The 26454-nt window shown below is 41.1% G+C and overlaps 1 protein-coding gene across 2 annotated transcripts in view; it reads left to right on the top strand.

Annotated features, from left to right (window-relative positions):
• The first annotated feature begins 1125 nt into the window (after positions 1 to 1125).
• Positions 1126 to 26454, top strand: part of LOC106612536 (alpha-2-macroglobulin) — a 34025-nt gene continuing 8696 nt past the window's right edge. Inside the window, exons 1-28 of one of the 2 annotated variants that reach the window (XM_045724502.2) lie at positions 1126 to 1328; positions 1913 to 2093; positions 2423 to 2579; positions 3209 to 3261; positions 4205 to 4225; positions 4560 to 4725; positions 4845 to 4929; positions 6049 to 6199; positions 6328 to 6448; positions 8161 to 8270; positions 8413 to 8583; positions 8830 to 9063; positions 9278 to 9344; positions 11304 to 11449; positions 12444 to 12593; positions 13975 to 14127; positions 14336 to 14423; positions 18460 to 18613; positions 22003 to 22228; positions 22404 to 22530; positions 22655 to 22776; positions 22864 to 22915; positions 22994 to 23077; positions 23220 to 23396; positions 24322 to 24397; positions 24617 to 24773; positions 24925 to 24999; positions 25138 to 25300. In XM_045724502.2, the coding sequence (XP_045580458.1) occupies positions 1243 to 1328; positions 1913 to 2093; positions 2423 to 2579; positions 3209 to 3261; positions 4205 to 4225; positions 4560 to 4725; positions 4845 to 4929; positions 6049 to 6199; positions 6328 to 6448; positions 8161 to 8270; positions 8413 to 8583; positions 8830 to 9063; positions 9278 to 9344; positions 11304 to 11449; positions 12444 to 12593; positions 13975 to 14127; positions 14336 to 14423; positions 18460 to 18613; positions 22003 to 22228; positions 22404 to 22530; positions 22655 to 22776; positions 22864 to 22915; positions 22994 to 23077; positions 23220 to 23396; positions 24322 to 24397; positions 24617 to 24773; positions 24925 to 24999; positions 25138 to 25300 (3553 nt within the window). In that variant the 5' untranslated portion in view covers positions 1126 to 1242. Of the gene's footprint in view, positions 1329 to 1912; positions 2094 to 2422; positions 2580 to 3208; positions 3262 to 4204; positions 4226 to 4559; positions 4726 to 4844; positions 4930 to 6048; positions 6200 to 6327; positions 6449 to 8160; positions 8271 to 8412; positions 8584 to 8829; positions 9064 to 9277; positions 9345 to 11303; positions 11450 to 12443; positions 12594 to 13974; positions 14128 to 14335; positions 14424 to 18456; positions 18614 to 22002; positions 22229 to 22403; positions 22531 to 22654; positions 22777 to 22863; positions 22916 to 22993; positions 23078 to 23219; positions 23397 to 24321; positions 24398 to 24616; positions 24774 to 24924; positions 25000 to 25137; positions 25301 to 26454 lie in introns of both variants that reach the window. The other variant, XM_045724501.2, reaches the window with a different exon arrangement.

Genomic DNA, 26454 nt, shown 5'->3' with positions numbered 1-26454 from the left:
GGGCTGCTTTGCTGCCTCAGGGCCTGGACAGCTTGCTATCATCGACGGAAAAATGAATTCCCAAGCTTATCAAGACATTTTGCAGGAGAATGTAAGGCTATCTGTCCGCCAATTGAAGCTCAACAGAAGTTGGGTGATGCAACAGGACAACGACCCAAAACACAGAAGTAGATCATCAACAGAATGGCTTCAACAGAAGAAAATATACCTTCAGGAGTGGCCCAGTCAGAGTCCTGACCTCAACCCGATTTAAAATGCTGTGGCATGACCTCGAGAGCGGTTCACACCAGACATCCTAAGAATGAAGATGAATCGTCCAACATTCCTCCTGACCGTTGTGCAGGTCTGATCCACAACTACAGAAAACGTCTGGTTGAGTTTATAGCTGCCAAAGGAGGGTCAACCAGTAATTAAATCCAAGGATTCACATATTTTTCCCACCCTAAACTGTGAATGTTTACACGGTGTGTTCAATAAAGACATGAAAACGTATAGTTGTTTGTGTGTTATTAGTTTAAGCAGACTGTGTTTGTCTAGTGTTGTGACTTAGATGAAGATCAGATCAGATTTTATGACCAATTTATGCAGAAATCCAGGTAATTCCAAAGGGTTCACATACTTTTTCTTGCTACTGTAGCTCAGCATTTGTATTATTTATTTTATAGTCTTTTTTGCTCATCTTTATCAAGGGATCCAATAATTTTGGACCCCACTGTATATTATAAAGGGGTGGCAGGTAGCCTAGTGGATAGAGCGTTGGGTCAGTAACCGAAAGGTAGCAGGGTTGAATCCCTGAGCTGATAAGGTAAAAATCTGTCATTCTTCCCCATGAACAAAGCAGTTAACCCACTGTTCCCTGGTAGGCTATCATTGTAAATAAGATGTTCTTAACTGACTTGACAAGTTAAATATGTCTTTTTAATATGGACAGAGTAAAAAACAGGCATTGCATGCAAACTATTGAGATGTAATCAGGTCATAGTGCAAGCCAATGTCCTGCACTGTACTGTATGTATATTGATGGTGCATGTGTAGTCTCCATGCCAGAGAATCTGCCAATCACTGAAAATCACTGTTATTGACACAAATTGGTCAAACATTCACAAGACTTTAACTTCAATCATTCAACCTGGCTACACCAGTTCGTCTGCTTGTACTCTACACAGTGCAGTAGGGAGGCCTTGCCAGTAGGAATACTGGGACATAGGTTGACTTGGTGTTTTTTATTTCTCTCATTGAGTCATGGTTCCTTCTGGGCTTCACGTTTGGAGATGGATATTCTTTGCCTGCTTTCACTGGCTTTGTGTCTGTCAAAACACTCCAAGACCGTAAGTAAATCTGCACAGTCAGTTAGAATTTAGTAATCAGACGTGGCGTCTCGTCCTGAGCAAATTTAGAACTGTTTTTCATCTACCCTTTCTGCAGATATTTGTTCTGTGTATTTCACCTATAAGTATAGGCTTTTTAAAAAGGAATCTTTATTTTTTTATCTTAATTATTATGATTGAATTTTTTGGGGGGCCCAAAATAAACTTTGTTTTTACAGCTTTTTATTTTGTTGTTACATGTACTCTCTACACACATTTTACATGCATGGCGCCGCAGGAAATGCAGACGAGCATTGTGTTTGACATAAATTAATTGAAAACCTGCACTAACACATGGTTATATTTACAAGTATTGCACTTTTCATGCAACCTGTAGCCTACTTTTGTCCAGCTAATTGCGGAACCACATATCAAGCAACATTATGGACAAAACATTCAAATCGTGTTGCTGCAGGATTATTTTGCAATAACAATACTTGTGAAATTAAGATCCTACATCTGTAGTTTCTTGTTTAGAGGTGCACTCTCATTTTGTACTGATTTTCCTGTATGTTTGCTGCTGTGCATGCATATGTTCTCTCTAGGGTTTACATGGTAGCCATTCCTGCAGTGATCCAGGCAGGCTCAGAAGCCAAGCTTTGTGCTAGTCTTCTGCAGCCCAACGAGACCCTGGTCATGACCATATCTCTGATTGCCGATGAGCAGAGCAAAATTCTTCTCCAAGAGAGTTCTGACCAAGAGTTTCACCGCTGCTTCCAGTTTCAGGTCAGCCTAGCACTGGTGGACATCCAGAACCATTCCAATAAGAGTATACAGTACTTTTTAGCTTTGTGATACATCTCTTCATTTTGCGTGCAATGCCAGGTTATTTTATGGGAAATATAAATGTGGTGGCTTACTATAACTTTTCTGGAATTCTGGCTGAAATTTGACATAAAAAAGATGACATTAACTACTAAAGAAAAATAATTTTTAAAACACACTGATGAAAGGAGAAGTGATTGAATCTTCACAACCTTGACATTGTTGCAGCACCTTCTTACCAACTAAGCCACACTGGATCATGTGTTATTGGTTCATTGTCTCCCTGACAGGCCCCTCATGTGGAGAGTGACGAAGTGCAAAACTTTAAGGTGGAGGTTCGAGGTGAAACGTTTCTGTCGACAGAGGAGAGAAAGGTCATGATCAAACCGTACAGCCCGATGACATTCGTCCAAACGGATAAACCAATCTACAACCCGGGACAAACAGGTAATTTTACATAGAGCCAGTAACCTACACAATTAGTCTCCTTGCTAAGAAACAGGACAATTAGGTGGGAGCATGTTTCTATGATGGTTTGCTCTGTCATCCCAGAGACACTTGAAACAGTACCATCAGGTGCAGATAAAGAAAAAAATCCGCTGTGGGTTCACTCAGAATATGTACACTGGCATTTGAGCCAACATATCACATGTTACAAACTGTTCTTCTCCTGGACATTATCTGTTGATTCCAATTGGCTCATTCATCACTCCTACTCTCCCCTGTAACTATTCCCCAGGTCATTGCTGTAAATTAGAATGTGTTCTCAGTCAAATTATATTGATAGTGTAAATATTTTCAGCGAACTCAGTGCAGTTTTCCTTTATCTGCAATTGATTGAATTGGGGCCTTAGTACCAACAGTGTAAAATACTATCCAGAGTAGCTGTCAAAAGTTTGTCTTGCAAAATTCTGGTAACTTTCCCAAAAATCCCAGGTTTTACAGAAATCCCGGTTGAAAGATTCCTGGAATCTGGGAATCCTTCAACAGGGATTTCTGGAAAACATGGGAAAGTTAGCTAAATTATGCTTCTAAATTTCTCATTGACGCTTTGTCTTTTCATTGTCTTTTTACAGTGCAGTTTAGAGTGATCACCTTGGATACCAATTTTAGCCCTGTCAATCAGCTGGTGAGTCTTGAAAATGTGAATAATTGAATATTGAAAACAATGACCTGTATTTGGTCTTCATTTAGATCAGTATCTCAATTACTTAAAAAAAAAGACAAATACAGAAGAATCTCAAGGAGCACTTCACATTACTGTCTGATAGATGTAGCAATCAGGTATCATGTAACACTATGTACGATATTGTTCAACCAACTCAACTCTGCGGCCTTGTGGTTAGTGTCCTCCTTGAGAATGGAAGGTTTAGGGTGTCGAGCCTTACCAAAGAACGGGATCAGATGCCTCTCTACTTGGCACTGAACATTAAGGAGATGGATTGAGGTTAATGCCCAGCAATAGACAAGCGTCCTGTCCAGGCTCCTTCACTCTACAGAAACAGGACATAGGCTCCTGCCTTATGGACAGGGACAAGGCTTATTATGGACAATATACTGTAAATGGTTATTTTAATTCAGTAATCAACTAGCCACAACATGTTATACACATCTCGTTAGTACTCCATGAACAATAAGACTTTGGAAATGGGAAATGTTTTGAACAACTATGGGGCAAAATCTAAATCTTTAGGCCATGTCTGTTTGATAAGGCTACACAAACATTTGAGACCCATAGCACTCAGTGCAAAGGTTCTGCAGAGGTTCTCTAAATAAACCTGTGTGGGTGGATTTTAGGGTCCTCAAACATTCACCACAGGACATGGGATTTTCCATTCATTTACTGTAGGTCAGATTGGAATGTATGGGATTTTTTTCCTGAGATTGAATGAATCTACTGAATTTATATTAAAGTCCCAGTGCAAATACTACTTGTGATATTTAGTTGAAGAGACAAACCCAAGCACCTGCCTAATTCCTATAGTTGTAGACAGCTTTGCTCCTCTGTTCATTTTGGGGGAATTTGAGTTATTCATTAAACATTAACCAACCTTTTGTCTTGCCCTTCACAGTACAATGTTGTGGAACTTGAGGTAAGACCTTTATTAGTAATTTACTTTATGATGAGTGTCACTAAATACTACAACATGATAAGACGATGACTCCACCAGCTAGGTAGGTCATCATTCATTTCCACATGGCAGTTACCAGAAGCCTCCATATCAGCTTTATGTGAACACATCTGGGCCACCTTCAGTAAGCAAACTTCAGAACGTTGCAGATAGAAATGTCATGAATAGAACTGACGTGACTCCTTATTCTACATGTCAGACAGGCATGTTTAGCCTACATAACATGTTTGTATCTGAACGTTCCACAGTGTTGTGCCCTGCTAAATGTGTCCCTTGTTCTATGATGATTAAACAGGATATTCATCAGAACAGGATTGGACAGTGGGTCAATACATCATCTAGTGGTAACATTCTGCAGCTTTCTCACCCCCTGAACTCTGAAGCACCCATAGGATCCTATGCTATTGTAGTGTGGATTGGTGATAACAAAATATACCATCACTTCAAGGTAAAAAAATATGGTAAGTTGAGCTTCTTTATTTTACCTTTCATGCTAGGTAATATTATGGATCTGGCAGTTGAATCAATGAATCACAATTCAGGAACATTCATGAGTTAACTGCTGTTCTTTTATATCTAGTTTTGCCAAAGTTTGAGATCAAAATGAACCTCACCGATGAGATCAGCATTGTTCAAGAGGAGTATAAAGTAGAAGTGTGTGCAACGTGAGTCTACACTATCGCCGTTTTGCAATGCACTGTTGTTATGTGTAACTCCACTAATGTCACTGTCTAATTAATCGCATTGCGCTAATGCAGACCTTGAGTCAAATACCAATTTAATTACTTTAATTACTTTTGCATACATTTCAAAGTAAGTATTTACCGAGTGGCGCAGTGGTCTAAGACACTGCATTTCAGTGCAAGAGGTGTCACTGCAGTACCTGGTTCAAATCCAGATTGCATCACATCTGGCTGTGATTGGTCCCATAACGTGGTGCACAATTGGCTGGGGTAGGCCGTCATTATGAATAATAATTTGTTCTTAAATGACTTGCCTAGTTGAATAAATACATGTTTACTTTTTTTAAATACAAGTAATTCAGTATTGGAATGTATTTGGAAATACTGAAATACATTTAAAATACAAATATTTTAATACTCCATACATTTCAACCCATGTCTGTTTGCTCCTAGGGGTATTTGAAATAGTGTATTTGGAAACAAATACTTAAATATGCATGTATTTGAACCCAGATCTGTGCTAATGACAAATACTAATTGAAGACCTGCAATGCTACTACTGCTCAATGTTATAAATTGCATCTATGAGTACCCTGAAAATTTAAAAGTTTGGGACAGTGGCATTTACATGAACAGCTGGGCCTTTAGTCATAAAGCATCTCAGAGTAGGATTGCTGATCTAGGATCAGGTCTCCCCCTGTACATGTGACCAAACGATTACACTGATCCTAGATCAGCACTCATACACATAGGCTTTATCAATACAGGTCTAGATGCATTGACAATGTTGAAAGTACTTGACTTAAAGAAAAACTGCAGGAATAATGCATGGTCCTGTGTGGCTCAGATGGTGTTTGCAATGCCAGGGTTGTGGGTTCAATTCCCACAGGGGACCAGTATGGGAAAAAAAAAGATGTTTGAAATGTATGCATTCACTACTGTAAGTCGCTGTGGATAGGAGCGTCTGCTAAATTACTAAAATGTAAATGTATTTTAACTTGTTGTAAGCATGCGTGTATGAGCCTTTGTAATGTCTCATATGAGGTTTATAATATACAGTCTCTCTAAGTCGGAAATCTTTTCATTATGAAATAAAATCAGATACACGTATGGACAGCCTGTACCTGGAAAAGCAGAGGTAGAGTTGTGCCGACCTTTAAGGAACGATGTACTTATATCAATGAGATTTGATGTGGAAACTCAACAAGGAGTTCCTGATTATACAGCCCCCTGCCACAAAGAGTCAATAGAGGTCTGTATGCTTTCCTGAAGAAACTATCATCAGTATAATTGTTTTTACCAACATATTACATTTAAATGTGATGTGGTTAAATGCATTTAAATCAGTTCTTAATGTGTGGTTTTGCATGCTTTTCCCAGATGGACCAAACTGGCTGTGCTTCTCATGTCTTCAACATGTCCATTTTCACAAAGAATGCCGGACAGAAAATGCTCATAGACAGGCTTAGTTTTAATGCAAAAGTAGAGGAGGAGGGGACAGGCAAGTAATTTATCACAAAGATTTGGAGTTGGGAAAAGTGATGACAACATTTGCTGATTTTGTACGTTTGCCCACTGACAAAGAAATTATCAGTCTATAATTTGAATGGTAGGTTTATTTGAACAGTGAGAGACAGAATAACAACAAAAAAATCCAGAAAAACACATGTCAAAAATGTTATAAATTGATTTGCATTTTAATGAGGGAAATAAGTATTTGACCCCCTCTCAATCAGAAAGATTTCTGGCTCCCAGGTGTCTTTTATACAGGTAACGAGCTGAGATTAGGAGCACACTCTTAAAGGGAGTGCTCCTAATCTCAGCTTGTTACCTGTATAAAAGACACCTGTCCACAGAAGCAATCAATCAGATTCCAAACTCTCCACCATGGCCAAGACCAAAGAGCTCTCCACGGATGTCAGAGACAAGATTGTAGACCTACACAAGGCTGGAATGGGCTACAAGACCATCGCCAAGCAGCTTGGTGAGAAGGTGACAACAGTTGGTGCGATTATTCAAATGGAAGAAACACAAAAGAACTGTCAATCTCCCTCGGTCTGGGGCTCCATGCAAGATCTCACCTCGTGGAGTTGCAATGATCATGAGAACGGTGAGGAATCAGCCCAGAACTGCACGGGAGGATCTTGTCAATGATCTCAAGGCAGCTGGGACCATAGTCACCAAGAAAACAATTGGTAACACACTACACCGTGAAGGACTAAAATCCTGCAGCGCCTGCAAGGTCCTCCTGCTCAAGAAAGCACATATACATGCCCGTCTGAATTTTGCCAATGAACATCTGAATGATTTAGAGGACAACTGGGTGAAAGTGTTATGGTCAGATGAGACCAAAATGGAGCTCTTTGGCAGTATCTCAACTCGCCATTTTTGGAGGAGGAGGAATGCTGCCTATGACCCCAAGAACACCATCCCCACCGTCAAACATGGAGGTGGAAACATTATGCTTTGGGGGTGTTTTTCTGCTAAGGGGACAGGACAATTTCACCGCATTAAAGGGACGATGGACGGGGCCATGTACTGTCAAATCTTGGGTGAGAACCTCCTTCCCTCAGCCAGGGCATTGAAAATGGGTCGTGTATGTGTATTCCAGCATGACAATGACCCAAAACACACCGCCAAGGCAACAAAGGAGTGGCTTAAGAAGAAGCACATTAAGGTCAGCCTCAACCTTAATGACTTGGAGAAGATCTGCAAAGAGGAGTGGGACAAAATCCCTCCTGAGATGTGTGCAAACCTGGTGGCCAACTACAAGAAACGTCTGACCTATGTGATTGCCAACAAGGGTTTTGCCACCAAGTACTAAGTAATGTTTTGCAGAGGGGTCAAATACTTATTTCCCTCATTAAAATGCAAATCAATTTATAACATTTTTGACATGTGTTTTTCTGGATTTTTTTGTTGTTATTCTGTCTCTCACTGTTCAAATAAACCTACCATTAAAATGATAGACTGATCATTTCTTTGTCAGTGGGCAAACGTACAAAATCATCAGGGGATCAAATACTTTTTTCCCTCACTGTGTGTATATATATATATATATATATATATATATATGTTCTTAATCATGTTTCAAAATCTTGCGTAAGGTGCACTGTAATTGAGCTCCTGCATTGTGAACTGTCATTGTGCATCATGGTGGCATGTGTTCTTGTTAAATAAACCATCCTATTCTCATTTGTTTTCCTTTAACAGGTATTACACGGTCAGAGGTAAAACAAATAGCACTCTCCTATGTGATTGGAAAACTCACATTTGTCGACACACCCACAATCTATGAACATGGATCAATTATCGAGGGCAAGGTAAGTCCAAATCCAGTGTTATTGTTCCTTGTACTTTGTTGAATTGTGGATGCCATTTGTTCTTTGACATTTCTGTTTACTTAACTACTAATGGTAGGTAACAGTGACACATGTAGCATCACATTCCTCCTTTTTTCCTCAGATAAACGTTGTTCACTTCAACAACACACCTATCTCTGACATGTTAGTCTACCTGTTGGAGAAGAAAGGCTGGTCCTCACATCGTCTCCAGAACCTAACCACAGACAGTCATGGTATTGCCAGTTTCTCCCTCAACACAACCATTATGCCCAAAGAGGATATTAACCTCATAGTAAGTATGATTCCTTCTAGGTTTTGAAAGACTCCGAGACTCTTTATGCTCAATCCCAAATCACCCCATTGACCCTACACCCTGAGGTCTATCATGCTCTTGTGGAGATCTGAGGAGATTCCATTGGTATAATAAGCAATATGGTGAAACTTCCACCTATCCTATCAGAGGGTGAGGTGGAGCTCAAAGGGTCGATTTGGGATTGGGCCTTTAGTTATACTCTCTCTTCCCTCTGTTGCTTTCCAGGTTAGCAACACACCAGAAGCGGAGAACACTGGATACATGGTCCCCTATTTCAACAGAGGGCAACACACTCTCTCACTGATCCAGCCCATCTCCCCTCACAGTAAAACGTCCAGCTCTCTGGCTATTCAGAAGATGGAGAAACCACTGGCATGTGGGGAGGAAGTGTCAATCACCATCCAGTACGCTATCGTAGGGGAGACCGTCCCAAAGGGCTCCGTGGATGTCGTCTACCTGGTGAGTAGAACCAGAAACAAGTTGTGACAACCTGCAAACCCAGGGTGCGTCCGAAATGGCACCCTATTCTCTTGTGCACTATTTTAACCAGGGTCATTTCAGACATAGTCCCAGCCTCTCACCTTTAAAGGAAGGATGTCCCTATACAACACCAATATTCCTCATCATCTCCTTATTCCTGACTTGATGGGAAAACTGTTTTTCCCTCCTCCAGGCCTTATCCAGGGGGGCGATACTTCAGCATGGACATATGAAGGTTACTGTACAGCAGGGGAGTCCTGGTGAGGAAGTTTTATTAAGTAATTATGGACGTACTGGGAGGTGCTTGATGACAATGACAGTGTGTACGGTTACATGCGCACAATAATGCGATTATTGTGGCTAGGCAGATTAATATAACACTTAGATTAAAACGTTTACATGCTTTGCAAGAAGAACACTTTCCCTAATAATCCTGTTTACATGGAAGTCTGAAATCAGGCTACTGATAAATAAACGTTCAGCCAAGTTCAAAATAAACATTTTACCACAGCGACCATGCTATTTTTGGGAAGCATATTTGATTCTGAGTTCGGACATATAAAGTTTGTATGTGAAAACTACTTCTAAAACACATACATTCAAACTCACTTCCTTTGCGCTAAAGAAGGCAGATCGCTCGGCTGGTGCTAGCACATGAGCAGATCAAATACACTGCTGGAACACCATTAAGGTGTTTGCATCACCGAATAAGGTTTTTACAAATACTAATCATTTGAATGATTGTACAGAAAACCGGGGGCCTCATTCATAACCGTTGCGTAAATTTAACACTAAATATCTGCGTGCACCATTTCTGAAAAGACTGCACATACACACAAATATTGAGATACATAAACTTGGTGCATGCCATACATACGCATGTTTCTGATTATACATCAGACCTGTTATAAAACTGTGCGCGCATCAACGAGCATTATAACTCCGCCTAGAAAACGCTCATCGTTTACCTTTTATGGTATTAGAATTTGGCCAAGACAGTAACGACAGGAAATAGTAATGGCGAACTTTATCAAATGTCTTTGGAGGTGTTGCCAGAATTATTTATTTTGCAGTGACATTTGCTGTTGGCTACCAGGCCATTTCTGAAAGACAAAACCAATTGAAAATTGTTGTGGACCTCTAAACAGATCGCAGGTCGCAGTTGTAAATGAGAACTTATTCTCAACTGGCATACCTGGTTAAATAAAGGTGAAATAAAAATATATAGTTTGAATGCAATAATGTTTTGCATAATTATTTTCCAAAACATAAATATGCTGCACAGCCCACGAATTCTGAAACATTGTCTAAAATGAAAACTACAGTATACCTAATTACAGTGGTAGCCTACCCACTTCAATACAAACAATCAACTGCTGTTCACCTGTTAAATTATACTGCATGTTATAAACCGCGCTCCCTGTCCAATGCGATGAGTAAAAACATGAAATGACAGTATAATAGCCTATCTAATAGGCCCAATTACATGAGCGATGCACATGGTAATTTCTTGTATGGCTACTTCGGGAATATGAACTCATTATGACCAGAAAATGTGAGGAATTTATTCTGCATGATATGTATTATGTTTGAGAAATTCAAGTAGCCTATCCTAACTTGCTGTAGGCCTATAGGCTATTTCGGGGGTAGCCTATGAAACCATCACAGCCAGAAAAGGTGAGGATTTATTCTGCAATGATCATGGTAATGAAATGAATAATTAGAAATAGGCATCTTTTAGAATGCAAAGATAAAATACATTGATTTTCGCTCTTCTCGCTAAGGGAAAATTATTATTAGTAGTATTATTGTATTTAGCTACCTGTTTTTTGTTATAAATAAGTGTCATATATTCCTGCACAATGCTACTTTTGCCATCTTGCAATGCAGTACTTCAATCACTAGAAACTGTGCGTACGCATGGTCTGAAGTTTACAGGAGGATAAGCACATTCTCACTTCAAGTTCAGTTTTTATAAACACCAACTTTTGAGTGAAAACTGGGCATGCATGTTTAGGGGCATATTTTGTGCATACCCAACGTTTTATATGTCCCTGGTGTTTTAATCGGTGTATGCTTTCTTTGATTTTGGCTTTACGCCGATTAAGATAAAGAGTATGATGACTATTGCATAATCTGTTTTCAGCCATAATCAGTTTACTATCGAATTATTATGGTGCATGTAAACGTACTCAGTGTCATATGCTCTTGCTTTGCAGTAACTGAGGGTGAAGTCACCTTGAAGTTGGCAGTAGTTCCAGAGATGGCGCCATTGGTACAGGTCCTGGTGTACAGTATGCTACCCAGTGAGACTGTCATCGCCCACAGCATGAATTTCCCCACTGAGAAATGTTTCAGACACAAGGTGTGTGTGTATGCATGTGAAAAATATGGGTCGTTTATGAATTCGAAGGACCAATAAAAAACTTAGGTGCTGGATTTTAGGCTCGTTGTAACAGCTGTCGTATAGAGGGGACCAAAGCGCAGCGTGTTGAGTGCTCATTATGATATTTATTAACTCAAAAAACACTAAAGACAAAATAACAAACGGAAACCGATCAACTTACAGTTCTGTCAGGTACATAGACTAAACAGAATGCAACTGCCCGCAAACACAGGTGGAAAAAACCCTACTTAAATATGATCTCCAATTAGAGGCAATGAGGACCAGCTGCCTCCAATTGGAGATCAACCCCTCCCCCCAAAAAAAACATAGAAATTGAGACCTAGAATTAAACATAGAAATAGAAAACATAGAAAACCACCCAAAACCACCCCGTCACGCCCTGACCTACTCTACTATAGAAAATTACATCTTACAAGGGTCAGGACGTGACACTGGTAGCAACCACCACAGGTGCCCGTTCAGAACACGAGGAAGCAGTAGTTCTAGTTCAAGGGTTTAATGAAGATCCACACACAGAAATACAACACCACCCTCTCTGATACTAATTGTGGTTCTGTAAAAAAAATAAAAAAATAGGAGAACTTAGGCTATAGCACAGTATGGGAAAAATATGCCTATTTGCATGTCAACAAACTAAACAAGCTATGTGGACCCAAACACATGCTAGATGCACAAATAAACAATAGAGCAATGTAGAAAGATCAACACATTATAAAACATAATAAGCATGAGCGACCTACAACCAAAAATAGCCTAGCACCACAGACAAAAGCTAACAGATGCTAATCGCTAATAAGCATGCTAAATAGTAATGCATTCCCGACGACAATGCTAATGCTAACGCTAAAGGGAGTACGCGAGCTAGCTAGCTACCGCTTTAACACAAATGGTACATATTTACAACAGACACTAAAGGTGTATCATGTACACGTATGTATGTCCTGTGTGCCAGGTGTTGGTGGAGTTCTCACCCTCAAAAGCAGTCCCAGGGGAGGAGAACACCCTGCAGCTCTCGGCCCAGCCCGGCTCCCTCTGTGGCCTCAGCACTGTGGACAAGAGTGTTCACATCATGGAGCCAGGGAAGAGGCTGGATGCTGACAAGGTAACAGAGCTCACTGAAGTGAATGTCAACAGTCATACCACCATATAAACAAGCTTTTGTGGTGCTGGCCACAACAACCAGCTTCAGGGGAATAAGAAGTGACTACAGCAGATATGGAGTGGGTCTGTTTACAGTGGGCCATTTGGTGTGCTGGAAAGCATATCCCTATTGGTACTTCAAGTGGAAATGTGAGTTATGGATCTACGGGAATACAAGTCTAAGAAACAGTATATCTGTTCTATGTGTGCTATTTCTATTTTACTTTTGGTTTTGTACACCGTCTTCAAACAGCTGAAACACCAATATTTTGGATTATGGAAAATATATTTCACAGTGGTTTAGATGGTTCAATGATTCTCTACACTATACTCACATGAGCCAGCAGCATACACTACCGTTCAAAAGTTTGGGGTCATTTAGAAATGTCCTTGTTTTTGACAGAAAAGCACATTTTTTTTGTCCTTTAAAAAAACATCAAATTGATCAGAATTATAACGTAGACATTGTTAATGTTGTAAATGACTGTTGTAGCTGGAAACTGCAGATTTTTTTATGGAATATCTACATAGGTGTACAGAGGCCCATTATCAGCAACCATCACTCCTGTGTTTCAATGGCACGTTGTGTTAGCCTTTTAAAATTATAAACTTGGATTAGCTAATTGATCATTAGAAAACCCTTTTGCAATTATATTTGCACAGCTGAAAACTGTTGTGCTGATTAAAGAAACAATAAAACTTGTCTTCTTTAGGCTAGTTGAGAATCTGGAGCATCAGCATTTGTGGGTTCGATTACAGGCTCAAAATGGCCAGAAACAAAGGACTTTCTTCTGAAACTCGTCAGTCTATTCTTGTTCTGAGTAATGAAGGCTATTCCACGTGAGAAATTGCCAAGAAACTGAAGATCTCGTACAACGCTGTGTACTACTCCCTTCACAGAACAGCGCAAACTGGCTCTAACCAGAATAGAAAGAGGAGTGGGAGGCCCCGGTGCACAGCAAGAGGACAAGTACATTAAAGTGTCTAGTTTGAGAAACAGACACATCACAAGTCCTCAACTGGCAGCTTCATTAAATATTACCCGCAAAACACCAGTCTCAACGTCAACAGTGAAGATGCGACTCCGGGATGCTGGTCTTCTAGGCAGAGTTCCTCTGTCCAGTGTCTGTATTATTTTGCCCATCATAATACTTTATTTTTATTGGCCAGTCTGAGATATGGCTTTTTCTTTGCAACTCTGCCTAGAAGGCCAGCATCCCGGGGGTTGCCTCTTCACTGTTGACATTGAGTATTTCTTATTAGACAAGTCCAAGTAGTCACTGCCTTCTGTTTGGTGCCCAATGAACAAGGTCATTTCACGTCTCCTTATCATCACATTCCAGATATTTGATTTGTTACCAGTCAAGGAGACAACATACATTCCCTACCAGCTTGAAGATCCAGTGTTATGTTTACGTGTAAGACCAAGGAGATATGTAATACCATACCCAGATGGACCAACTGACCAACAAAATGAACCTTTTAAAGTTTTTCAGGTAACTTCTGCCTTGTTTTCGCTTAACTTGAAGCCTGTTTTCCTCTCTCGTAAGAATCAGTTACTATTCTGTTACCATGCATTCATCTTCTTAAATTATACATTTCTAAAGTAGCCTATTGAGGCAAAAAATACATATAGAATAGAAAAATTAAATGGAGACATTCATTAATATTGAGCTCTCTTGTTTGTGATTCTGATATTTCTAGAACCTGGGACTGAAGCTGGCAACTAACCTGGTTATAAGAGTACCTTCCTGCCTAAGTTACAAGGGGAAGGAGTACCATCAGGCCTATGGTGAGATGTCCTCCTTACCACGTCTTTGAATCTTGGGAAATGTATGGTTTTTGTTATTCTAACATAGCTTGTGATAGGTTCTAAATAACAGAGTAAAAACGGACAACTATGAAAAGCTCAAGCCAAGTTTATTCACCCAATGTATCAGACAGCTGAACAGACAAAGACATAGTCACACAAATCAAATCAAACTTTATTTATCACATGCGCCGAATACAACAAGTGTAGACCTTACCATGAAATGCTTACTTACAAGCCCTTAACCAACAGTGCAGTTCAAGAAGAGTTAAGAAAATATTTACCAAATAAACTAAAGTAAAAAATTATAAAAAGTAACATAACGTTAACGAGGCTATATACACAGGGTACCGGTACTGAGTCAGTGTGTGCGGGTACAGGTTAGAGGTAATTTGTACATGTAGGTAGGGGTGAAGTGACTATGCATAGATAATAAGAAATGAGTAGCAGCAGTGTACCATTCAAATGGAGGGGGATGGGGGTGGTCAATGTAATAGTCCGGTGGCCAATTGATTAATTGTTCAGCAGTCTTATGGCTTGGGGGTAGAAGCTGTTAAGGAGCCTTTTGGTCCTAGACTTGGCACTCCGGTACCGCTTTCTGTGCGGTGGCAGAGAAAACAGTCTATGACTTGGGTGACTGGAGTCTCTGACAATTTTATGGGCTTTCCTCTGACACCGCCTATTATATAGGTCCTGGATTGCAGGAAGCTTGGTCCCAGTGATATACTGGGCCGTTCACACTACCCTCTGTAGCACCTTATGGTCAGATGCCGAGAAGTTGCCATAACAGGCAATGATGCAACCAGTCAGGATGCTCTCGATGGTGCAGCTGTAGAACTTTTTGAGGATCTGGGGACCCATGCCCAATCTTTTCAGTCTCCTGAGGGGGAAAAGGTTTTGTCGTGCACTCTTCACGACTGTCTTGGTGTGTTTGGACCATGATCGATCGTTGGTGATGTGGACACCAAGGAACTTGAAACTCTTGACCTGCTCCACTACAGCCCCGTCGATGTTAATGGGGGCATGTTCGACCCCCCCCCCCCTTTTCCTGTAGTCCACGATCAGCTCCTATGTCTTGCTCACATTGAGGGAGAGGTTGTCGGTGATCAGGCCTACCACTGTCATCAGCAAACTTAATGATGGTGTTGGAATCGTGTTTGGCCACACAGTCGTGGCTGAACAGGGAGTACAGGAGGGGACTAAGTACACCCCCCTGAGGGGCCCCAGTGTTGAGGATCAGCGTGGCAGATGTGTTATTGCCTACCCTTACCACCTGGGGGCGGCCCGTCAGGAAATCCATGATCCAGTTACAGATGGAGGTGTTTAGTCCCAGGGTCCTTGGCTTAGTGATGAGCTTTCGTGGGCACTATGGTGTTGAACGCTGAGCTGTAGTCAATGAACATCATTGTCACATAGGTGTTCCTTTTTTTCCAGGTGGGAAAGGGCAGTGTGGAGTGCGATTGAGATTGCTTCATCTGGATCTGTTGGGGCGGTATGCGAATTGGAGTGGGTCTAGGGTATCCGAGAGGATACTCTTGATGTGAGCCATGACCAGCCTTTCAAAGCACTTCATGGCCACCGACGTGAGTGCTACAGGTGGTAATAATTTAGGCAGCGTACCTTCGCTTCCTTGGGCACAGGGACTATGGTGGTCTGCTTGAAACATGTTGGTATTACAAACTCAGTTAGGGAGAGGTTGAAAATGTCAGTGATGACACTTGCCAGTTGGTCAGTGCATGCTTTGAGTACACGTTCTGGTAGTCCATCTGGACCTGCTGCTTTGTGAATGTTGACCTGTTTAAAGGTCTTGCTCACATCGGCTACTGAGAGCGTTATCACACAGTCATCCGGAACAGTTGGTGCTCTCGTGCATGCTTCAGTGTTACTTGCCTCGAAGCGAGCATTAACAACATTCAGCTAGTCTGGTAGGCTCACGTCACTGGGCAGCTCGCATCTGGGTTTCCCTTTGTAGTCCGTAATAGTTTTCAAGCCTTGCCGCATCCGACGAGCATCAGAGCCGGTGTAGTAGGATTCAATCTTAATCCTGCATTGATGCTTTGCTTGTTTGATGGTTCGTCTGAGGGCATAGAAGGATTTCATACAGTATAGGCGTCCAGATTAGTGTCCCGCTCCTTGAAAGCGGCAGCTCTAGCCTTTAGCTCGATGCGGATGTTGCATTTAATCCATGGCTTCTGGTTAGGATATCTACATACGGTCACTGTAGGGACGACGTCGCCGATGGACTTATTGATGAATCCGATGACTGAGGTGGTATACTCCTCAATGCCATTGGATGAATCCCAGAACATATTCCAGTCTGTGCTAGCATTGCAGTCCTGTAGAGTAGCATCCGCGCCATCTGACCACTTCCATATTGAGCGAGTCACTGGTACTTCCTGCTTTAGTTTTTGCTTGTAAGCAGGAATCAGGAGGATAGAATTATGGTCAGATATGGCAAATGGAGGGCGGGGGAGAGCTTTGTATGCATCTCAGTGTGTGGAGTAAAGGTAGTCTAGAATTTGTTTTTACCCCCTCTGGTTGCACATGTGACATGCTGGTAAAAATTTGGTAAAACTGATTTAAGTTTGCCTGCATTAAAGTCCCCGGCCACTAGGAGCGCCGCTTCTGGGTGAGCATTTTCTTGTTTGCTTATGGCCTTATAGAGTGTGGTCTTAGTGCCAAAATCGGTCTGTGGTGGTAAATAGATGGCTACGAATAATACAGATGAGAACTCTCTTGGTAGATAGTGTGGTCTACAGCTTATCATAAGGTACTCTACCTCAGGCGAGCAATACCTTGAGACTTTAATATTAGACATCGAGCACCAGCTGTTATTGACAAAAAGACACACACCCCTACCCCTCGTCTTACCATACGTAGCTTCTCTGTTCTGCCGGTGCAGAAGTGAAACATAATATATTACAATTCTTAATGTCCCGTTGGTAGAATAATCGTAATCATAGGTCATCCATTTTTATTTTCCAATGATTACATGTTAGCGAGTAGAATTGATGGCAATGGGAATTTACTCGCTCACCTACGGATTCTCAGAAGGCAACCTGATCTGCGTCCTCTTAGCCTCCGTCTTTTCTTCATGCAAATGACGGGGATCTGGGTCTGTTCCAGGGAGAGCAGTATATCTTTCTCGTTGGACTCGTTAAAGGAAAAAGCTTCTTCCAGTCTGTGGTGAGTAATCCCAGTTCTGATGTGCAGAAGTTATATTTGGTCATAAGAGACGGTAGCAGCAACATTATGTACAAAATAAGTTTAAACATAAGTTACAAACACGAAAAAACTAATGAAATAGCACAATAAAATCAAAGTTTATTTGTCACGTGCGCCGAATACAACAGTGAAATGCTTACTTACAGGCTCTAACCAATTGTGCAAAAAAGGCATTAGGTGAACAATAGGTAAGTAAAGAAATAAAAACAACAGTAAAAAGACAGTGAAAAATAATAGTAGCGAGGCTATATACAGTAGCGAGGCAATAAAAGTAGGGAGGCTACATACAGACACCGGTTAGTCGGGCTGATTGAGGGTATGTAAAACGTCAGCCATCCTCTTCGGCACCACAAGCACTGGTATTTAACCCTTCCTCCTATGCTGGGTCTCCTCCTTACACATCGGAACAGCCAGTACACCTCTGTTGCTAGACAGAGCTTTAGTGATTTCTGTTCTTACTCAATTCATCTGACCTGATCTCGGCCCAATTTCCTCACTCCTCCCCAACTCACGGCTGTCCTGTTGACTTGTACCAGACTGTGGCCCTTCTCCTTTCCAAAGGATCCCTGATGTCTAACAATAACATATTCTGACAGAATGTAAATGTTCTACATTCCCCTCTCTCCCTCAGTGACATGAATAAGGATATTTCATATATTCAAGTTTAGAAGTCAGAACCCATCACCTGATTAAACCAGTCTGAACACTGCATGCATCACAGTTGAAAGCAGCATTCAGTCTGGTTTGACCAGGCTGATTCTAACATGAGAATGACTATGTTTTGTTTTAGTAGTATCCTACAGACACTACGCCCACCCTATAGCCATGGACAGCCTTTTAACGGGTCATGGTGGACTTCCTGGAATATCCGGAGCCCCTCTGCCACCCATACAGACAGTCCGTACGTTCTTCCCCGAGACATGGATATGGGATCTTGTGGAAGTTGGGTAAGAGCACTGTACAGTGAGGCTGTTGCCTTATAGATGAGTTGGCTGACAATGTCACAAAAATAATGTGCGCGCATCGTTGAGGCAGAAGGCTGTGTGATGCTATGATTCTGAACGGTCAGATAGTAACAATGACAAGAAGCTGCCATGTGGGGAATAGTCGGTGGCTCGTTTCAGCTCGTTGTATCTTGTTATTGATACCATGTTTTGTTTTGACTCATGTCATGTCTATGCTAATATGGCAAAAATTCTCTAGCTAGCTAACCAACAAATGTAACGATGCAAGTGCTCATTGTACAAATGTATTTATGTTTTCAATAAACATTTGGAGGCAAAATATAGTTGTTGTCAACAATCTAAGCCAACCCCGTCTATTTTGCCCCATAGTTGCGTACGTGTCGGTTTTGTTGAAAAACAACCAACCCGCCTATATTAAAACATACATTAGTGGTCCAGATTAGGAACCTGTACCTCATTAAACTGCATTACAGAGTAGGGGTGCGTGGTGTAAATGTATACATTTTTTACATTCAACATCACTCCGCAAAGGGTAATATAGTATTCTTTCTAACAAAGATATCTACATATATTTCAGGATGTTGTGTATCCCTGGAAATAATCAGAATTAATGTAAACATTAGAGTATTGAAAACATAGCTTGTCCAAAGAAAATGCTCTCTTGGCACAACTTTCCCCACGGTACAGGGTAAGTAAACTGCCTACAAATTTCTGTACTGAGTGAAATATTACCACTACCTTTTGAAAACTATAGCTAGGTTTCCATCCGATTGGGGAGAGATGTTTCCATCAAATTGACTATATGATGAGATTATGATGGACATTATTTGTCAAATGACGGCCAAGCATCGATCATCATGTCACCAGAATAAAACCCTCAATATTTATTGGAAAGGAGCATCATCCTCATCACCTTGCACTTTCACCACCTTATGAAGTTCTTCAAAATGTATTTCATCTGTAGCCAAGTAAACTGCATGCTTTTCCTAGTCGTAGTGGGAGGACCACACAACATGTCATCGCATATTTCCAAGTTTTACTTAGATATGATGGTTATTATATCAATATTTGCGCATAAAAGCGTTTCTACCGCCATTTCTCGCATAATTTGTTTTATTGACACAAAAGGTCCCACCTTGTCTAGCATATTTTTGGGGGTCAAGAATTGAACATTTTTACAGACAAATTATCTGTTTCCATCAGGCCATAAAAATGTTTATCCGACATACTTTATGCTCGCAAAACGGTTGGATGGAAACTTGGTTCATGTCTCTCTATTTCCGAAACACAATTCAACACAAACACAACAGCTTTTTTGTCTTTTAAGCGTTTTAAGCATTTTGTAACACAAGTATAAAACCTAACAAACGCTTTGTACTTTTTTAAAAACACTTTTAACACAGGCCAGGCCTGTTACATCATATCCCAGCGATAACGCCTTGCATTAAGCCTGGGCAGGGTTGGGCGGGTGACTTGAAAAATGTAATCCGTTACTGATTATATACTGCTCAAAAAAATAAAGGGAACACTTAAACAACACATCCTAGATCTGAATGAAATAAATAATCTTATTAAATCATTTTTTCTTTACATAGTTGAATGTGCTGACAACAAATCATACAAAAATAATCAATGGAAATCCAATTTATCAACCCATGGAGGTCTGGATTTGGTCACACTCAAAATTAAAGTGGAAAACCACACTACAGGCTGATCCAACTTTGATGTAATGTCCTTAAAACAAGTCAAAATGAGGCTCAGTAGTGTGTGTGGCCTCCACGTGCCTGTATGACCTCCCTACAACGCCTGGGCATGCTCCTGATGAGGCGACGGATGGTCTCCTGAGGGATCTCCTCCCAGACCAGAACTAAAGCATCCGCCAACTCCTGGACAGTCTGTGGTGCAACGTGGCGTTGGTGGATGGAGCGAGACATGATGTCCCAGATGAGCTCAATTGGATTCAGGTCTGGGGAACGGGCGGGCCAGTCCATAGCATCAATGCCTTCCTCTTGCAGGAACTGCTGACACACTCCAACCACATGAGGTCTAGCATTGTCTTGCATTAGGAGGAACCCAGGGCCAACCGCACCAGCATATGGTCTCACAAGGGGTCTGAGGATCTCATCTCGGTACCTAATGGCAGTCAGGCTACCTCTGGCGAGCACATGGAGGGCTGTGCGGCCCCCCAAAGAAATGCCTCCCCACACCATGACTGACCCACCGCCAAACCGGTCATGCTGGAGGATGTTGCAGGCAGCAGAACGTTCTCCACGGCGTCTCCAGACTCTGTCACGTCTGTCACATGTGCTCAGTGTGAACCTGCTTTCATCTGTGAAGTGCACAGGGCGCCAGTGGCGAATTTGCCAATCTTGGTGTTCTCTGGCAAATGCAAAACGTCTTGCACGGTGTTGGGCTGTACTGGCCTGTCTCCTGGTAGCGCCTCCATGCTCTGGACACTACGCTGACAGACACAGCAAACCTTCCTGCCACAGCTCGCATTGATGTGCCATCCTGGATGAGCTGCACTACCTGAGCCACTTGTGTGGGTTGTAGACTCCGTCTCATGCTACCACTAGAGTGAAAGCACAGCCAGCATTCAAAAGTGACCAAAACATCAGCCAGGAAGCATAGGAACTGAAGTGGTCTGTGGGCCCCACCTGCAGAACCACTCCTTTATTGGGGGTCTTGCTAATTGCACCTGTTGTCTATTCCATTTGCACAACAGCATGTGACATTTATTGTCAATCAGTGTTGCTTCCTAAGTGGACAGTTTGATTTCACAGAAGTGTGATTGACTTGGAGTTACATTGTGTTGTTTAAGTGTTCCCTTTATTTTTTTGAGCAGTGTAGTTACAGTACTTGAAAAATAAATTCATCAGCAATGTAATGGATTACTCAAAATGAGTAATGTGATCCGATTGCATTTTATTACTTTTGGATTACTTTCACCCCTAACACCAGATATTTTAAAATGTTTAAAAACGTTAATCTAATACAGCATTATTTTATTTATTAACGTGAGTATTGGGAACTAGTGTGCTATCTATCCAATGTAGCTTATAGAGACCCCAAATGATGTATAGAACAATCTTAATTATCCACTTTAGATACAAGGCTCATGAAACCTAAATAAATGAATTTGACTTGGTAAAATATCTGTTTTTTGGACGTAAGTTGTTTACCACTTTTTCCATGTGGTTTCTTCCTTTACAGATTCCATCAAATGATGACCTCTTACTAAATATTTGGTCAAATTATACATTTTGTGTATGGTTTCCTAGAAACAAGTGTGGCTCAATTTACCCCGTTGGCTAAATGTTTATATTTTCACTTAGTGGCTTTCTGTTTGACCTCTGACTTCTGTATTACAGGGAATCTGGAACACTAGACATTCCCCTTACAGTCCCAGACACCATCACCACCTGGGAGACAGAGGCATTCTGCCTGGCCCCTGGCGGCTTTGGTCTGGCTCCTCCTGTGGAGATCACTGTCTTCCAGCCTTTCTTCTTAGAGCTCACCCTGCCCTACTCCATCATCCGTGGAGAGCATTTTGAGCTGAAGGCCACTGTGTTCAACTACCTGTCCAAGTGTATCATGGTACGGCACTGCATCATGATCGTTTCTTGAGTTGTTTCATGAGTTTCTCAAGTTGTATAAAATGTTTTTTTGTTCCAGTTTGCTTAGTCAGGGTTTTTATTTTTATTTTGTTATTACACCCAGTGTATCAGTCTTGGGTGTTCCATGTTATCTTACAAGTTTTCCTCTTGGGCAGGTTTCTGTGACTCCGGCTCCTTCCTTAGACTACACTCTCACACCCCTGAATGTTGTCCAGTATTCATCATGCCTGTGTGCCAATGGACGGAAGACCTTCAGTTGGACAATGGCACCCTCTGTCCTGGGTAAGTCACCAGTCTTTATTCAACTGTTCAAACAGCAGAATGGATGTTAACCTGAGTTGTTTACTCTCAGTCACCGTATTGGATGTTGTGTAACCTGTGCTGCACTCTGTCAATGTGTGTGTAGGGGATTTGAATGTGTCCGTTAGTGCAGAGGCTGTCCAGTCCCACATTGCTTGTGACAATGAGATTGTGAACGTACCAGAGAGAGGACGAATCGACACAGTTACAAAGAGCCTGCTGGTTAAGGTATGTAGTCTACTGCTGTTATGGAACTTACTGATGTACAGATACCATCTAGTGCCTTTGACTGAAAATAATCTCCTCTCCTCTCAGGCAGAGGGAACAGAGAAGACCGACACCTACAACTGGTTGCTGTGTCCAACTGGTCAGTAATGCATGAACATTGAATGTTCACTGTGATTGAACTGATCATCTCCATTCATCTTATCATCTGTGTCCACAGGAGAAGCTCTGACAGAGGAGGTGGAACTGCAACTCCCCAAGAATGTGGTGGATGGATCTGATCGAATTTCTCTCTCAGTCCTGGGTAATATACCATTGTATCATTTAGAGAGGTGTAGTGAGTTTTTTTAGGCATAGTGGTGGGAAAAGCAACCCTTCTCCAGCGATAATGCTGCTCCTGTTTGCTAAAGAGGTCAGTCTTACAGAAGTCCCATGTTTCTCTGTAGGGGACGTCCTGGGTCGGGCTCTCAAGAACCTGGATGGACTGTTGCAGATGCCGTATGGGTGTGGAGAGCAGAATATGGCCCTCCTCGCCCCCAATATCTACATACTCGAGTACCTGAGGAACACAGACCAGCTCACTCCAGCAATTCGAGACAAGGCTAACAAGTTCCTCACTAGTGGTAAGAGTCTCTCAAAATATAGATCGTATTGTTTAGACACCAAACGGAAGAAAACTGACTGAAACAGGGCTGGATTTGTCCAATCAGAGCCTTTTTTTCTGTTTTCCATTAAATATATTTCTTTTACATTTCACCACAGTGTACCCTAATGACTACAACCCTGCTATCATGTAAATGATAGAGCTCCAGCAGAGATGAAATCAGTGTTTTATCAACAGTGCATCACTGACCCAACACATGTAGGGACTTCAGGATGTTTTCCCACTGAAATAATTTGATCAGAGAATATTGAGGATGCATCCCAAATGGCACACCCAGGGTTGGGGAGTACCTGATTACATCTAATCAGTTCCATGTAATCTGATTAACAAAAAAAACAGTCACTGTAATCAGCTACCAGCTAAAATATTGTAATCAGATTACAGATACTTTTCAAAATCTAGATTATTGCTAATTTAAATTCAGAAAGAATGTTTGCTGAAAAAAAAAACACATTGACACCTTTCAGTTTCCTCAATGACATTCAATTCAGCATTGAAAAAGGCTGTTTAAGTTTGAGTTTGTTCCACCTGAGCATGTCTGACCACAAGTCACCAAATGTGTTCGATGGATACTTTTTTATCTTCTTCTATGCTTCTTAAGGGGAAAGTCATCCAAAAGTAACAAAGTAATCAGATTACGTTACTGAGTTTGGGTAATCCACAATTTACGTTACTGATGACAATTATGGACAGGTAACTAGTAACTGTAATTGATTACCTTTTAGAAAGTAATCTACCCTGCCTATTCCCTACACAGTGCACTTATATTTTCCTGGCAAAAGTAGTGTACTATATACGGAATAGGGTGCTATTTAGGGCATACACTCAGTGACTATAAAAAACACTTGGTCACTTTATTGTCCACTCTAAAACCACACCGACAGGTTACCAAAGGCAGCTGAACTACAAGCATTTTGATGGTGCATACAGCACATTTGGACAAGGCTCGGGGAACACTTGGTGAGTATAGTGTTTTTCAACTACTGGTAAACACATTATAACTGTGTTTGTTTCATTTAAGTATTGACCAATCAAATGGCATTGTCTCTGACAGACCATGGATGTGACATAAATTAAAATAAGCTGTCATTGCATGTAATGTCAAGCTCTAAGTCATGTTTATGACAACCTTATGTGGGTATTATGACGGGACATTCAAATCTAGTTCTCTTTCCTCAGGCTGACTGCTTTTGTCTTGAGATCCTTTGGCAAAGCACAGTCTTTCATTTATATTGACCCGGCGAAAATGAAAGAGTCCACGACTTGGTTGGAAAGTCGGCAAGGCAAACATGGGTGTTTCGTCAGATTGGGGAAACTCTTTAATAACAGAATGAAGGTACTTATTGATATCAAATTGATAATAAACTGAAGGAAGATGGAAGATGTAGTTGTGTGTCTCATCAGACCAGTCATGAAGTTGTGAATGATGCTTTCAACAGAATTGTAGTTTAATACACATTGTAGTATTTTGACATATTGTTTTGTAGGGAGGGGTGACAGATGAAGTCACACTGACGGCCTACATCACTGCTTCAATGCTGGAGCTCAACATATCAGTGTCGGTAAGTAGCATCTCCACAAAATATTTTTTATCTGGAAATAGTCAAAGAAATAAGCATAAGAATAGGTGTTACCGTTAGCAGATATGAGACCAGGCTAACATGTCTCGTAATGTGCTGCTCTGTTATTTTGTGCTCTAGGATCCTGTTGTGAACGGCAGTTTGTCTTGCCTGAAGAACTCCACCAGTGATTTGTCCAACACCTACACTACTGCTCTGCTGGCCTACACCTTTACCCTGGCAGGGGACATGGAGACCCGGGCCCAACTTCTACAGCACCTGGACACGGTCGCATTACAAGAGGGTGAGACATATCCTTTTTGGGGAGGGGGGGGGGGGGGGGGGGGGTAGATCAGCTTATAGATACATTGATGGAAGCTACAATCTAATTGTCTGCATTATTTCCAATCCCCCATATATTTTTTTGTAAATATATACATTACCAGTCAAAAGTTTGGACACACCTACTCATTCAAGGGGTTTTCTTTATTTTTGTTATTTTCTACATTGTACAATAATAGTGAAGACGTCTTCAAAGCTGAGGAGTTCACTTCTAGTGGATTGTGTTGATACTAAGTAGAATGTAGAATAATAGTGAAGACATCAAAACTATGAAATAACACATATGGAATCATGTTGTAACCAAAAAAGTGTTAAACAAATCTAAACATATTTTATATTTGAGATTCTTCAAAGTAGCCACCCTTTGCCTTGATGACAGCTTTGCACACTTGGCATTCTCTCAAACAGCTTCATGAGGTAATCACCTGGTATGCATTTCAATTACAGGTGTGCTTTGTTAAAAGTACATTTGTGGAACTTCTTTCCTTAATGTGTGGTTTATTTGAGTTTAACCACAGTATTTGTTGTATTATATGTTCTGTCTATTCTGGTGGATTAATCTGAAATTGCAACCAACTTTCTATGGCTTATTTTAAAAATAGCGATATTTTGGAGATGATTTCATTTTCAAATAACCAAAAGTGAGAGGTTGTAATCTGAATAAAGGGAATATGCCATTCTTGAACATGGGGTGAGACATCCTTACTAATCTGATAGAGAGCCAGTTCGGATTTAAGTATTACTTTTGTATGTCTCACGCCTTTAATGAGAGGTTTGATGCTTTGATATTTAATAATTTCTGCCCTCCATATTCATTATATACAGTGCCTTTGGGAAGTATTCAGACCCCTTGACTTTCTCCACAGTTTGTTAGGTTACAGCCTTATTCTAAAATTGATTAAATCATTCCCCCCCATCAATCTACACACAAGACCCCATAATGACAAAGCAAAAACAGATTTTTGGACATTTTTGCTAATAAAAATAAATTAAATATCACGTTTACATAAGTATTCAAACCCTTTACTTAGTACTTTGTTGAAGCACGTTTGGCAGCGAGTACAGGCAAGAGTATTCTTGGGTATGACGTTACAATCTTGGCACACCTGTATTTGG

The sequence above is a fragment of the Salmo salar genome, chromosome 09 (assembly GCF_965601325.2).
Source record: "Salmo salar chromosome 09, fSalSal1, whole genome shotgun sequence".
NCBI classification, from domain to species: Eukaryota; Metazoa; Chordata; class Actinopteri; order Salmoniformes; family Salmonidae; genus Salmo; species Salmo salar.
This window is presented reverse-complemented; position numbering and strand designations above follow the sequence as displayed.